General features: G+C 36.3%; 2 protein-coding genes and 1 non-coding gene across 3 annotated transcripts in view; 2 read left to right on the plus strand and 1 right to left on the minus strand.

Annotated features, from left to right (window-relative positions):
- Window positions 1–14,437, minus strand: part of LOC134231938 (fibrinogen alpha chain-like) — a 55,819-nt gene that overhangs the window by 26,945 nt on the left and 14,437 nt on the right. The window lies entirely within an intron of this gene.
- LOC134231971 (E3 ubiquitin-protein ligase TRIM45-like) lies at window positions 1,471–3,450 on the plus strand. The gene is made up of 2 exons (XM_062713921.1): window positions 1,471–1,499; window positions 1,777–3,450. Exon 2 carries the CDS (start codon window positions 1,792–1,794, stop codon window positions 3,169–3,171), a length of 1,380 nt encoding a protein of 459 aa, XP_062569905.1. The 5' UTR covers window positions 1,471–1,499; window positions 1,777–1,791; the 3' UTR covers window positions 3,172–3,450.
- Window positions 8,692–8,765, plus strand: Trnat-cgu (transfer RNA threonine (anticodon CGU)). The gene has a single exon. It is a non-coding gene; the product is annotated as a tRNA-Thr (tRNA).

Below are 14,437 nucleotides of genomic sequence, written 5' to 3' on the forward strand. Positions count from 1 at the left end.
ATGCCCAGGGCATTAGGTAAAGGTCTAATTTTGAACAGGTGTGAATGCTTACCATACCCAAGAAGAAAAACACTGAATAATAGTTTACTAAAGAAAAAAATATTTTTAAAAAATCTTTATTTTTTTTTTATGAAAAATAAAACTCAAGTAATTGAAATATTTTTAATTACATTTGTCAAAGTTATTGAAAGTAATTAATTACATATGAAACAAGAGGCCCAGGGGCCACAGCGCTCACCTGAGCACATCAGCTAGGAAAAAACACATATCAGATCAGAACTGAAGTTAACTTAAGTTGGGGGGGGGGCTTGAATTTTAACCACCAAGGGGATCATAATTTGAACAAACTAGAATCTACATTACCTGAGGATGATTCCATACAAATATAAATAATCCTGGCTTTGAAGTACTCGAAAAGAAGATTTAAAAAGGTTTCCCTATGTATTTCTATGTAAAACTTTGGTCGGCGATTTTGGCCACACCCTTACCCCGGGGGTCATGACTTGAACAAACTTGAATCTACACTATCTGAGGATAATTTCACTTGGGTTTCATCTTTCCTGTTTCAATGGTTCTTGAGAAGAAGATTTTTAAAGATTTTTCCTATATATTCCTATGTAAAACTTTGATCGGCCATTTTGGCCCCGCCCTACCCCCAGGGGTCATGACTTGAACAAACTTAAATCTACACTACCTGAGGATGATTCCACATGAGTTTCATCTTTCCTGTCCCAGTGGTTCTTGAGAAGAAGATTTTTAAAGATTTTTCCTATATATTCCTATGTAAATCTTTGATCGGCCATTTTGGCCCCGCCCTACCCCCGGGGGTCATGACTTGAACAAACTTGAATCTACACTACCTGAGGATGATTCCACATGAGTTTCAGCTTTCCTGTCCCAGTGGTTCTTGAGAAGAAGATTTTTTAAAAATGCCAATAATTTTTCTCTAATTCATGATTATCTCCCCTTGGAAAAGGGCGTGGCCCTTCTTTTGAACAAACTTGAATCCCCTTTACCCAAGGATACTTTGTGCCAAGTTTGGTTGAAATTGGCCCAGTGGTTCTTGAGGAGAAGATGAAAATGTGAAAAGTTTACGCCGACGCCGACGACGACGACAGACAACGGACTAATTTTGATCAGAAAACCTCACTTGAGCCTTCGGCTCAGGTGAGCTAAAAATCAATGTAATTGTAATTGCAAGTAATTGACAAAATTATCAATGTATTTGAAGATAATTAATTACATTTCAAAGTAATTGGCCCCAAGTCTGAAAGAAATGGCTGTGCAGAGAGGTTCAAACTACTAAAATATTACGTTTAGAATGAATGCATAAAAATATATACAGAATTTAGTGGTTTTTAAAATATTTAAATCCCCACTACAGACTAGGAAGTAAAAACACAGGCAGGTAGATAACACGTCAAGTAACTAAGTGGGACACGTGATCAGAGAGCATACTAAAGACCAACAGACAGGACGGCCACCATTTCTGAAATCAGGTAATAAACATTAGAGGAGCATTTTGTAAATTTGCCAATTGTTTTTATAATCTGTGAACATACATTCTATTATAAAGCTAAGCTTAACCCTGGAAATAAAATGTTGTATTTATTTAGCTGAATGACTTAACTATTGATATGTGCATACATATATATGCAAATCGTGCTGTATAATAGTTTCTGGCATATTTTTCAATTCAGTATGGTTATCGGTTAAACATAAATTTTGTTTCCTTCAAACCCATTCAACAATATTGATTGATTTTTTATGCTTCAGTCACTAAATCTTAAGATGGACCCCCGTACAAGTACCCAAGACGTGATGCGTTGTGACCTGTGTGAGACCGCTGTGGTACAAATGCACTGTGATACATGTCTTGTCAACCTGTGTAAGGCCTGTGTGGGAGAACACATCTCAACAGGTGAATCCAAGGACCACAAGGTCGTCAAATTTCAGGATAGGAATTCTACTCATATCTACCCTACATGTACAACACATGATAAAAAACAATGTGAAATGTACTGTACACAATGTGACATTCCTGTCTGCATCAGCTGTGTTGCTCTTAACCAACATTTAGGCCATGAATTATCAAAAATCTTACAAGTTCTGAATGAAAAAAAGGGCATGATTATAAAGCAAAGAAATGAATTAAATGAGACAATTTATCCCACCTACCAGGACATTGCCTCTGATGTACAAAACAGAAAGAGTCAGTTAGAAAAGGAATATGGAGATCTCTCAACAGTCATAACAAAACATGGACAAGACTGGCACAGAGAAATTGACAAACTTGTCAAGAAACTTAAAGCTGAAGTTGTTGAGATGAAAAACACACAGTTACAAACTCTACAGAAACATCTGGATGAAATAAACAATATAATATCTGACATCAAGGATGAAATCAATTCAATGGAAACTGCGACAGACACCAATGATCTGTCAAAACTGTTTAGTGTCACATCAAATGTACACATATACAGAAATCTCCCACACAAAATTATACCATCTTTTCCCAAATTCATTCCAGGAAAAATCCAAGGAGAAGAACGCAGGAAAATGTTTGGAGCATTATCATCAAGTTCTTTAACATCAAATAAACATGGTTACAGCATGAAGACAACACAGAAATCACCAGAAGCTGGATCCTCTCCTCCAGTCAAACAGCTGCTTGATCAACCAGAAACTGTCACCAACATAGACACTGGTTATAAACAACTTTACAATTTAGCCTGTTCAAGTGATGAAGAAATCTGGACAAGTGGAAATGACAACACCATGAAACTCTACAGTATCAATCAGGGATCACAACTCAAGTCAATCACTACCACTTCAGGTGAAACACCATGGAATATAGCAGTGACAAAAAGTGGATATCTATTTTATACTGATTACAGTGAAAAAACTGTGAACATTGTGAAGAATGAGAAGATAGAGGAGGTGATCAGACTACGGAACTGGAGACCTAAAGGTGTCTGTAGTGCCTCCTCTGGTGACCTCCTGGTTATCATGGACAGTGTTGATTACAAACAAACAAAAGTTGTCCGTTACTCTGGCTCCACAGAAAAACACACCATTCAGTTTGATGATAAAGTTAAACATCTTTATTCACTTTCTTCTCGTTTTCCAAGATACATTACTGAGAACAGGAACCTGGATATCTGTGTCTGACATTGGAGCTAAAGCAGTAGTGGTGGTCAATCAGGCCGGGAAACTGAGATTCAGGTACACTGGACATACGCCTGCTCCAAAGAACAAACGATTCAATCCACAAGGAATCACCACAGACAGTCAGAGTCACATCCTTACAGCTGATTTTAACAATGACTGTATCCACATTATAGACCTGGATGGAAAGTTTCTCTGTTACATAGACTGTGGACTGAGTGGACCCTGGGGACTGTGTACAGATACAAATGACAATATGTATGTTGCTCAATGTAGAATGAAACAAGTGAAAAAAAATCAAATATATGTTTTTGCATTGAAAAACATTACAGATTTGTGTACTATGTAATCAAATAAAATAAGTTTGCAAGATAATTAATACATTGTCATAAGTATGCTGCTTTATGGAAACTTGCGATAATTTTTGAAATCTTTTGAAGGGTATGTACACATGTGTATATATATGTCTACAAAAGTACACTCTGTATGCAAAATGCATGAAACAAAGTGATTTTTTGAAATCATGTCAGAAATAAATACTAATACACGGATCATACAGCCCATACTCTCTAGTAATCTTAAGTTTAAAAAAAAGTATATCACTTCAATATGAAGAAAAATATTGACCCCATATTCTGGCTCAAACCGACGGGTTAAGGTTGAACCAAACTAGAACTTCATTATATGGGAATGCTTTAAAATCATTATAACTAAAAGAGGTTTTACTGTTCTGGAGATAATTTTCCACTGTACATGTATACATTGCATTATGTGTTTCCAAATTTTAGCCCAACCCTAACTTCAGGGCATGTAATTTGAAAAAAGAGATAGGGTTAGGTTAAACCCTGCTGCTCCTATTTTTTCTTTGACATTCCCATGAAATATTGTGCCCCCTTCTTAAATTGATAGGGACTCTAAATCCATAAAACACGAGGATGATTCAATATAAAATTATTACATGGCTTTGGAGTTGAAAAAACTTCATTTCTTGTACACATTCATTATTTTAAAAATGTACTCTCTTTAAGCCCTCTTATCGATGATTTATAATTTAACTAAACTATGTCTATAGGACATTCATGGTTCTATTATGATTCTTATAAAGAACTAAAAACTGACAAGTCAGCGAGGGCCCCCCAAGGGTAGAATTATAAGGGTGCAGCTTACGGACTGAATCAAAATATATATGAGGAATAAGAAACTGTATTCTTAAAGGTTCATTTAAGGCCGTTTTTCGGCCTACAATGACTCCAAATTTTCAAAATATATATTTTTTTCCTTTAAAAACTGTATAAATCATCGAAATCAAGTTTAAATCTAATGCCAAACCTTGTTTGGTCACTGACCTGTAGTTTTTTTTTTATTATATGGGGTCTCAAAGTGATGTACCATCGCTCCGTATCAATTAACATTAGCGCAATGGGAAAACATAAGTTCCTATAGTCTGTTTTTACCCTGATGTTCAATAAGCACAGTAGACATTGGTTCAGAATCACATAGGGTAAAAACAGACTATAGGAACTCTTTTATGCGAGGAGGTAAACAAATTCGTCACAGGAGCCTTATTTCGAACGGATATTTCAGTGAATATTTTTATCTTTGGGTTTAAATGCCTTAACGGTAAGCAATGTAGAACTAATAGTGACAGAGAGTCAAATAAACAACCAAATGACTTAATTGAAGCGAATGGCAGTGTGGCTTAGGTGAATAATATAGTCGGCCGAAGTTGGGACTTAATTTCCAGACATGAATTATGAATGGCTGTCCAGGGATTCTGTGGGCGTCAGTCCAAATATCTAGCCCAGCAGAATCTCAACAGAGATAACTAAAGCCAATGGTGATATTGGGTACTGATGGTTACATGCTATTGGTCCTTACATAGCAGATGGACGCAATAATGATGCTTTGATTTGAACCAGTATAATGAATAATGATACCGAATGATTGAAAACTTTCAAGGCTTTCAGATGGAGAAATATTCGTTCTGGACTGAGGATTTAGAGATTGCAGAGATTTCTTACAACAAATGGGGTTTCGAACGCAGATGCCGTGCTGCTTAGAAAAGGGGAAAAACAGCACTCTACTGAAGAAGCAAGCGAGTCCAGAATGGTCACAAAGGTACGTTGGGTTGTTGAGTCAGCAAATGGAAGGGTGAAGCGATGAATTGAAAAGCTTTGGGTCACGTGATGCCAAATACACAGATACAATTTTTCGGTGATTATGTACGTATTGTATGTGCATTGTGCAATAAGTACAGACCTCAGATGAGAAATTCTGAATTTGAGGACACTGAGCTGGCAATTCGAATGTCATTCCTATCAAAGACAACCAATGAGTTAGAAAAACGGGTGGAAAATGAAAAGCTTGCAGCTAAAAGAAGTGTATGGGAGTCAGTTGATGGTTTTGATATGGAGGATTTTCCTCTTCTTTCAGAGAATGATCTTAGAGATATTACCGTTGGGGTATATCAAATAAAGCTGGCAAAAGCTTATACATTAGAACATATATCACCTGAAGGGAAATATGAATTATTTGTACACAAACAAGAGGATGGTCTATTAAAGGCCAAGTTACAATCAAGACATAGTTCTTCGAAAACTTAAATACTATGGATTTCATATGATTGTGAGAAAAAGAAATCCAGCTAGTGTTAATTGTAACGGGGACCGTTACAGATGTTCCCCAAACGCTCCCCAAATCCCTTTTTGTGCCATATTCCTGCAAGACATATTTTAAAAAATATGATCAGTATCGAAGGATTTCATCAAAAAAGCTACAATGATATAAACTATATGTCATTCAACGCATTGTACACGCAAGCATATGTCTTCACATGCATGATGATCATGGCATGTTGTGTACACCATTAACATGTCTATATTTTGTGAGAATCAATTAAAAAAATCTTTAAAATATACATGCTACTGTTTTTCAAATATATTGGTCATTTTGCTTATTTTGCGCACACACGTGCATGCATACATGTTGTGCATCATAATCATATTCTAAATTTCATCCCGTTTGTTGAAAATTAAGAAAGTTATAGCCATTTAAAGTTTCAGCCAATCAGATTGAAGCACACATGCATGCGCATGCCTTCATGATTATTCTTATATATCATGCTGTAGATCTTCGTAATGTATAAGCATGCTGAAATTTTCAAAGGATTCTGTCAAAAAACAAGAAATATATTGAGACTTTAGTTTCAGCCAATCAGAGAGAAGTGCACGTGCATGCCCGTGAGATCTTGCTTTTTTGACTATGTCCTCTTGTCTCTGCTTCTAATATATCCTTTTGTTATACCCCTACTAAACAGTTTCTATATAATTCCTTACTTTAAAAAGTCCAACAATTCGACTGTTTTTCCCACATACCGGTCCAAGGAGCTGTTAAAATTGACTGTTAAAAAAGACTGTTGACAGCTGACGTCATATGGCATAAACTTAAGAGTAGTCTTATCATTTTGGCAATTGTGATTTCCTTTCAAATATGGCTATTAAAGATATCCCAACATTTAAACTTCTAAAGAAAGAACACCAAAAATCGATAAAAACTGAACACCGGGTCTCCAATTTACAGACCTACTTAGAGTGTAACATTATACCGAAAGGCTTTCAGATAAATGTTACACCTAACATAGGGCCAATCTCCAAACGCTTTCAGGAACGCTGGGATGTTATTACAAGGAGATGTTCTAAACAATTGATGTCACTCTGTCTTTCTTGGGATATCCACAAGTTAGGACAATTGAAGAGTGAGATCAAGTCCTTAGAATCATCCCTCAACGATATCATGTGCCAGGCCGATCTTGATAAAGCCCATAATGTTATAGACACCTAAAATATGGCCCTAACAAATAAAGTCAACAAGACTCAAAAAAAGAAATTTCTCCGCGACAGTGTTCCACAGTCTAGGAACAACTGGTCAGAGGTCAGAGTTAACAAAACACGCAAACCCCGCTCGAGACGCTTCAAACGCATTAAGACAATCGCGAGGAACGGACCCATACAAACTCCTGACGTCTGCCCAGTGCTCAATACATCTAGTGCTCCTCTCTCCGAATCTGAGACCTCAATGAATGCAAATCTCATGAAGGGTTGACCTTTACTTCAAAACAAACAGCAGTTGCAGACAAAGGATTTCATTAACATTAAAATGACAGATAAAGATAAGTCTACTATATTTTCTGCAGCAGGCTAAATAATTCATCCCAAGGGATTAATTGTACTTCTATCTCCTCCTTTTTTCTAAATTTACAATAAGAGCTTTTTCAGTAATGATAGAATGAGGTTATTATCCAACTACCTTTAAAATTAATAATATTCTTATAAAGCACAACAAATAAATAAATAAATAAGTAAAAAATAAAAAAAATTATTTATATCTCTTGTTTTTAGAATTCAGTGACATCATAATTCAATGTGTAGGCTATTTCAACAGAAACAAGCTAATTCAGAGAATTTGTGTCCCCCGCTTAGGGAAAAAGTAAACCATGCGCAGTTCGGGGAGGGGGGTGTCGGATCCTCCTGACTTAAGTTGAAAAAGTATCAAATGTATACATGTATACTGAAGCAAATAAAATATGCCGATATGGATATATTGATTTCATTGCTTATTCTTTATTATGTGTATAGAAGATTCTTTTTATATGGAATATTTATCACTCTGTGATGATGATTTTATGAGTTTGTAGAAGCCACACCTTATAAATTTTTCATTTCACATGCTGAATACTATAATTTAGTAAAAAAAATATTTCAGAAAAAAAAGAAAAATGCATCGTCTCGGAATCGAACCCGGTGTCTAATTTAACCTTTATTAAACAGTTCTAATAGATGTAATAAGAATATAGAGTCCGTCGAGAACCCGTTTTATACGTAATAACTCTCCTCATGTCCCTGTGCTAAAAATAGCGACATGTAATACAATAAATACTTATAAAACAAACGGGGCGGGACACTTTGAGAGGGGTGAGAGAGGTCTTAGGGACTTTTGGTATAAAATTCCATTGCAAAAGCTCAAAATCTTCTTGAAATATCGCCCGGAAAGGATAGTGTTACACACATACAGAATGTATATATTTACGACCTTGAACTTTGACCTTTTGACCTCAAAATCAATAGGGGTCTTCCTTAGGCCACAGGAAGTTGTTATGTAAAATTTTATTGCAAAAGCTCAAAGGGTTCTCGAGATATCGTGTGGAAACGAATGTGTTATAACAGACAGAATTTGCGAATTTATGACCTTGATCTTTGACCCTTTGACCTCAAAATCAATAGGGGTCTTCTTTAGTCAATAGGGAGTTGCTATGCAAAATTTTATTGCGAAAGCTCAAAGGGTTCTCGAGATATCGTGTGGAAACGAAAGCGTTACAGACAGAGAGAAAGACGGACGGACGGACAAACCCAAATTAATATCCCCCACTTTTCAAGCGGGGGACAATAAACATAAATTTATATTTAAATCTACATTTCAGAGTGTTCATAGTATTCCAAATTGACTTAACTTCAAAACAAACTTACCGTTCACGGTAGCTCAGTCGGTAGAGCGCTTGCTTCGTGATCGGGAGGTCCTGAGTTCGAATCTCGGCCGCGACTGACCTAAGTCGATAAAAAGTGGGTAGCAACTGTTCCTTCGCCATGCGCTCGGCACTTTGAAGTGAAAGTTGCGGGTCTTTCGAAAGAGACCTTAAAAACCGAGGCCCTGTGTCAGCGGCAGGCGTTGGCACGATAAAGATCCCACACTGCTCAATAGCCCTGCGTGCCGGGTAAAGGTCAAAATATGAAGCCCTTCACTGGATAACGGTGACGTCTCCATATGAGTGAAAAATTCTCGAGAGGGACTTTAAATAATATATAATGAATCAATCAAAACAAACTTTATTTGCAGACATAGGTGATAATTCATATCAATGTGACAGATGAAGATTATGCTTTGGATTTTTTCAAGAGGAAAGCTAATTAATCCCAAGGGACTCAATGCAGCTATCACGGTTTACAATGGGAAAAATTTCAGTAGTTATCTCTCTTTGCCAATTCATTCTTATATAAAGTTAAGGAATCTACCCCACCACCCCAGCTCCAAACAAGAAGACAAACAGAAAGAAACTTAGTATCAAAATTAGTATTCCTATTCAACCAATATACCACATTTGAACTTAATTGGTCAACCATAAACATAGGTTATTAAAGATTACGAAGCTCACCTCGACGAATATAATCAGTCAAAGTAATGCAAATCTCAAATCATATTTTCTTAAGGACATACGCAACGTACCTCACCTACTGATATTTTTTCAAGATATTCTAAATTTAAACTTACAATACCATTACATGTTCTTAGACAAAAATTCAGCATGCGTTACCAGGGATTTTGAAAAGATATCAAATTGTTAAAATTTTTGTATTATTCAAAGAAAAATGCACAAAAATTACAAAACATAAATTCAACATTTTTTTCCATCAAAAATTGTTTTAAAAGAGGTGTACAAATCCATATATAGACATTAAAAGTATTACACACGGGTCCTTCATTTAGTGGAACTCTTCAACTCCAGGGAAGAACCCAATAAAGTTCAAACTACATTGCGTATGACCTTAACAGCTAGTATTTATTCTGACAATAATATTCAAACAAGTTCTGTTTAAATAGGTCTTAAAGTTCATTGGGGATTGATCTGTTCCAAAAACTTTAACCTGGTCACTCGTTTGGAAAATGTAAAACAGACCCAGCATCCGAAGCAAGTTTTGATTGTTCATTCTTAGATGCATCATCCATGCAAGTTTGGTCAAGGTAGGGCTTATAATTACTTGGGAATAACGTAGTCACTTATCTGGAAAATTTAGGTCAGATCCACCATCCGAAGCAAGTCTGGTAGTGTCCATCCCTAGATGCTAGTTGGTCCGGGTAGGGCTTAAAGTTACTTGGGAATGGGCCTGCTCCAAAAACTATAACCTGGTCACTCATCTGGAAAATTTAGGTCAGATCCACCATTCGAAGCAAGTCTGGTAGTGTCCATCCCTAGATGCATCATCAATACAAGTTTGGCCCGGGTAGGGCTTATAGTTACTTGGGAATGGACCTGCTCCAAAAACTTCAACCTGGTAACTCATCTGGAAAATATAGGTCAGATCCAGCATCCGAAGCAAGTTTGGTAGTGTGATCCATCCCTAGATGCATCATCCATGCAAGTTTAGTCCTGGTAGGGCCTTACGTGAGCTGATATCTAGTTTATTTGAGTACCATAACTAAGCTGATATCTAGTTTAGTTGAGTACTGAGTACCTTAACTGAGCTGATATCTACTTTATTTGAGTACCTTAACTGAGCTGATATCTAGTTTATCTGAGTACCTAAACTGAGCTGCTACCTAGTTTATTTGGGTGCCTTAAGTGAGCTGCTACTTTGTTGTACTGATTGACCATCACCTCTAGTTTATTTGAGTACCTTAACTGGGCTGATATCTAGTTTAAGTGAGTACCTTAATTAATTGAGCTGCTATCTAGTTTATTTGAGTACCTTAACTGAACTAATATCTATTTTATTTGAGTACCTTAACTGAGCTGATATTTAGATTATTTGAGTACCTTCACTGAGCTGATATCTAGTTTATTTGAGTACCTTAACTGAGCTGATATCTAGTTTATTTGAGTACCTTCACTGAGCTGATATCTAGTTTATTTGAGTACCTTCACTGAGCTGATATCTAGTTTATTTGAGTATCTTAACTGAGCTGCTACTGTGTTGTACTGATTGAACATCACCATGGCTCCATCCATTAATGCCTGGATGTCCTTCAACCACTGAATCCTGGCCTCCATGTTCTCCCTCTCTTGTCCCTCAATCTTCCTCAGATCCTCAGTAGACAGCTCACAAAGATTGCTTTGAGGACGAGGCATGCCTGGAAATAGGGGAAAAGATGGTCTTTAATGAATTGGCAAAACAGTCCACAATGCTCACCTGAATCACAATTCTTTCCCTGACAAAAAAATACGCACATACTGATTAATAAAACCTTGTTTTGTGAAGTCCACTACTTCAACATCTAAGAGTAACTCACAAGACTTGATGATGTCAGCTTTATCATTTCTTGTCCTCCCTGTTCTAAAAAATTGTTAATGTCTTAAGTGGCATTCAAGCTCATTTTGATCAACAGATAATTTTCCCAAACTTTTTGTTTTGAAAAGAAACCATGGTTTTCATAATTTTATACAAGGTTCAATGCTTATTACAATAATATCAACAGTTTCTGCTTGATGTCAAAGAGTGTAATACTAAAATAATTAAAAGTGCAGGTCTATCTGCATGTGTCTTCAATGTATTATGCAGAAATTGGAATAAATTGTGCATGTCACTAAATGATAGAAGTATAAGAATTTCAGAGATATCTTCTGATAATTCTGGCATGTTAACTTCATCAACATTTTACATCGAAAATTGAAAAAAAAAAATTCTATTGCATGGTGAATAAAATCAATAAAGGTGTGGAGTTGCTTTGAAGTTCAGAGTACCACAATAATACATGTTTATAATACAACAAGAGATATTTGTAAAACAATTACTAGGCACCCTTCCACCAACTAATTGAAGTTTTTCTAAGTCCAAGGGGCATAACGCTGGCCAATATTGCCCCGTAACCCAAACAGAACTTGACCTAAATATTTTCATGATACCTGTATATCTCTTTACGAAATTTCATTTCAATATGTCCAACCTTTGCTAAGAAATTGAACAGAAACTGCAAATAATTTTAATATTTCTAAGTCCATGCCTCCAAGGAGCATAACTCTAGCCGATAAGGTCTGATCATACCTAAAACTAAACTTAACATAGAAAATTTTATAATTAATCTCTGTACCAAATTTCATTTTAATATGCGCAACCTCTGTAAAGAAAATGAACGGAAACTGCACATACTTGGAATTCTTATAAGTATAAGAGGCATACAACTGTTCAAATTGTTCAATTATACCCAAAACAGATCTCGACGTTGAGATTCTTATGATAAATATATATAGAAAATTCATTTCAATATATGCAACCTCTGTGAAGAAAATGAATGGAAACTGGTGGTGGACCAACAGACAGACCGACCAACTGACCAACCCACTGACAGCAGAAAATCAATATGCCCTTCCTTCTTCAAAGGGGTCATAAAAACTTGGAACATTGCAGCTTTGTCAATGTTTAAATCTCCACTGTAGACCAGGAAGTATAACACCTGACAGGTATATATTTTGTTACACAGGTAAGTGGGTCACCTGATCAGTGTGCGTAGTTACTAAAGATCAATAGACAGGAGACGGCCACCATTTTTGAAGCCAGGTAATAAACATAATAAAACTTTTTTTTCTAAATTTAATTTTACAATTTGTGAAAATTTATACTGCAGGGTTTAATCAAGGGAACAATATTTGTTTGACACAAAGATTCAATGAATGTTGTATATAATATTTAGCAGAATGACTTTACTATCGAAATGAATTGTGCCTAAATACATAAGCAAAATTTGTTTACATGGAAAATGCCTCTGGAATACATTTTAGTACAATGTTCAATTATTGTTGCCCTTAAACCCAGTTAAAAAATGTATAATTAATAATAATGAAATTTTCATGCTTCAGAAACAATATTTTATAATGGACCCCCGTACCAGTGCCCAGGACGTGATGCGATGTGACCTGTGTGAGACCGCTGTAGTACAGATGCACTGTGATATATGTCTTGTCAACCTGTGCAAGCCCTGTGTGGGAGAACACTTCTCTGCTGATCTCTCAAAACCTCATAAAATTGTGGAATTCAAAGACAGAAAATCCACTCTTCTCTACCCTTCATGTAAAACTCATGCCGAAGAACAATGTGAAATGTACTGTAAACAATGTGACATCCCTCTCTGCATCAACTGCATTGAATCAAATCAACATTTAGGTCATGAGTTATCTAAAATTCTGCGAATTGTGGATGAACAAAAGCATATTATTATTAAAGAGAGAAGTGAATTAAATGATACAATATATCCAACCTACCAGGACATTGCCTCTGATGTACAAAACAGAATGAGTCAGTTAGAAAAGGAATATGGGGATCTCTCAACAGCCATAACAAAACATGGAGAGAACTGGCACAGAGAAATTGACAGACTTGTCAAGAAACTTAAAGCTGAAGTTGATGAAATGAAAAACACACAGTTACAAACTCTACAGAAACATCTGGATGAAATAAACAAGACAAAATCTGACATCAAGGATGAAATCAATTCAATTGAAACTGCAATAGACACCAATGACATTTCAAAAATATTTAGTGTCAAGTCTAATGCATACATATACAGAAATCTTCCACACAAAATTATTCTATCTTTACCGAAATTCCTTCCAGGAAAAATCCAAGAAGAACTTAAAATGATGTTTGGATCTTTATCATCAAATTCTTTAATAACCGATCAACATGGCTACATCATGAAGACAACACAGAAATCACCAGAAGCTGGATCCTCTCCCCCAGTCAAACAGCTGCTTGATGAACCAGAGACTGACATTACCATAGACACTAGGTATGAAGATCTTTACAATGTGGCCTGTGTGAGTGATGAAGAAATCTGGACAAGTGGATATGACAGCACCATAAAACTCTTCTGCATCAATCAGGGCTCACTCCTCAAGTCAATCACAACCAAGTCAGGTAAAATACCATGGAACATAGCAGTGACAAAAAGTGGAGATCTAGTTTATGCTGATTACAATGATAGAACTGTGAACATTGTGAAGAAAGAGAAGATAGAGGAGGTGATCAGACTACGGAACTGGAGACCTATTGGTGTCTGTTGTACCTACTCCGGTGGCTTCCTTGTTATCATGTACAAGGATGATAACAAACAAACGAAAGTTGTCCGTTACACTGGCTCCACAAAGAAACAAACCATTCGGTTTGATGATAAAGGTAAATCTCTCTATTCATCACCTATAAGTCATTTCGTAATTGAATATAAATACATTACTGAGAACAAGAACCTGGATATATGTGTGTCTGATGAGAAAGCTGGAGCAGTTGTGGTGGTGAATCAGGCTGGGAGACTGAGATTCAGGTACACTGGACATACTCCTGCTCCAAAGAATAAACCATTCAGTCCACAAGGAATCACCAAAGACAGTCAGAGTCACATCCTTACAGCTGATGGTAACAATAACTGTGTCCACACCATAGACCAGGATGGACAGTTCCTCCGTTACATAGACTGTGGATTGAGTTATCCCTGGGGAATGTGTACAGAT

Source organism: Saccostrea cucullata, unplaced genomic scaffold (genome assembly GCF_032062105.1).
Source record: "Saccostrea cucullata isolate Sc308-1 unplaced genomic scaffold, CSIRO_AGI_Scuc_v1 ctg323, whole genome shotgun sequence".
Classification (NCBI taxonomy): Eukaryota; Metazoa; Mollusca; class Bivalvia; order Ostreida; family Ostreidae; genus Saccostrea; species Saccostrea cuccullata.

Excerpts from the sequence above, each read along its gene's own strand:
- LOC134231971 (XM_062713921.1), top strand. The coding sequence starts at position 1,792 with ATGGACCCCCGTACAAGTACCCAAGACGTGATGCGTTGTGACCTGTGT.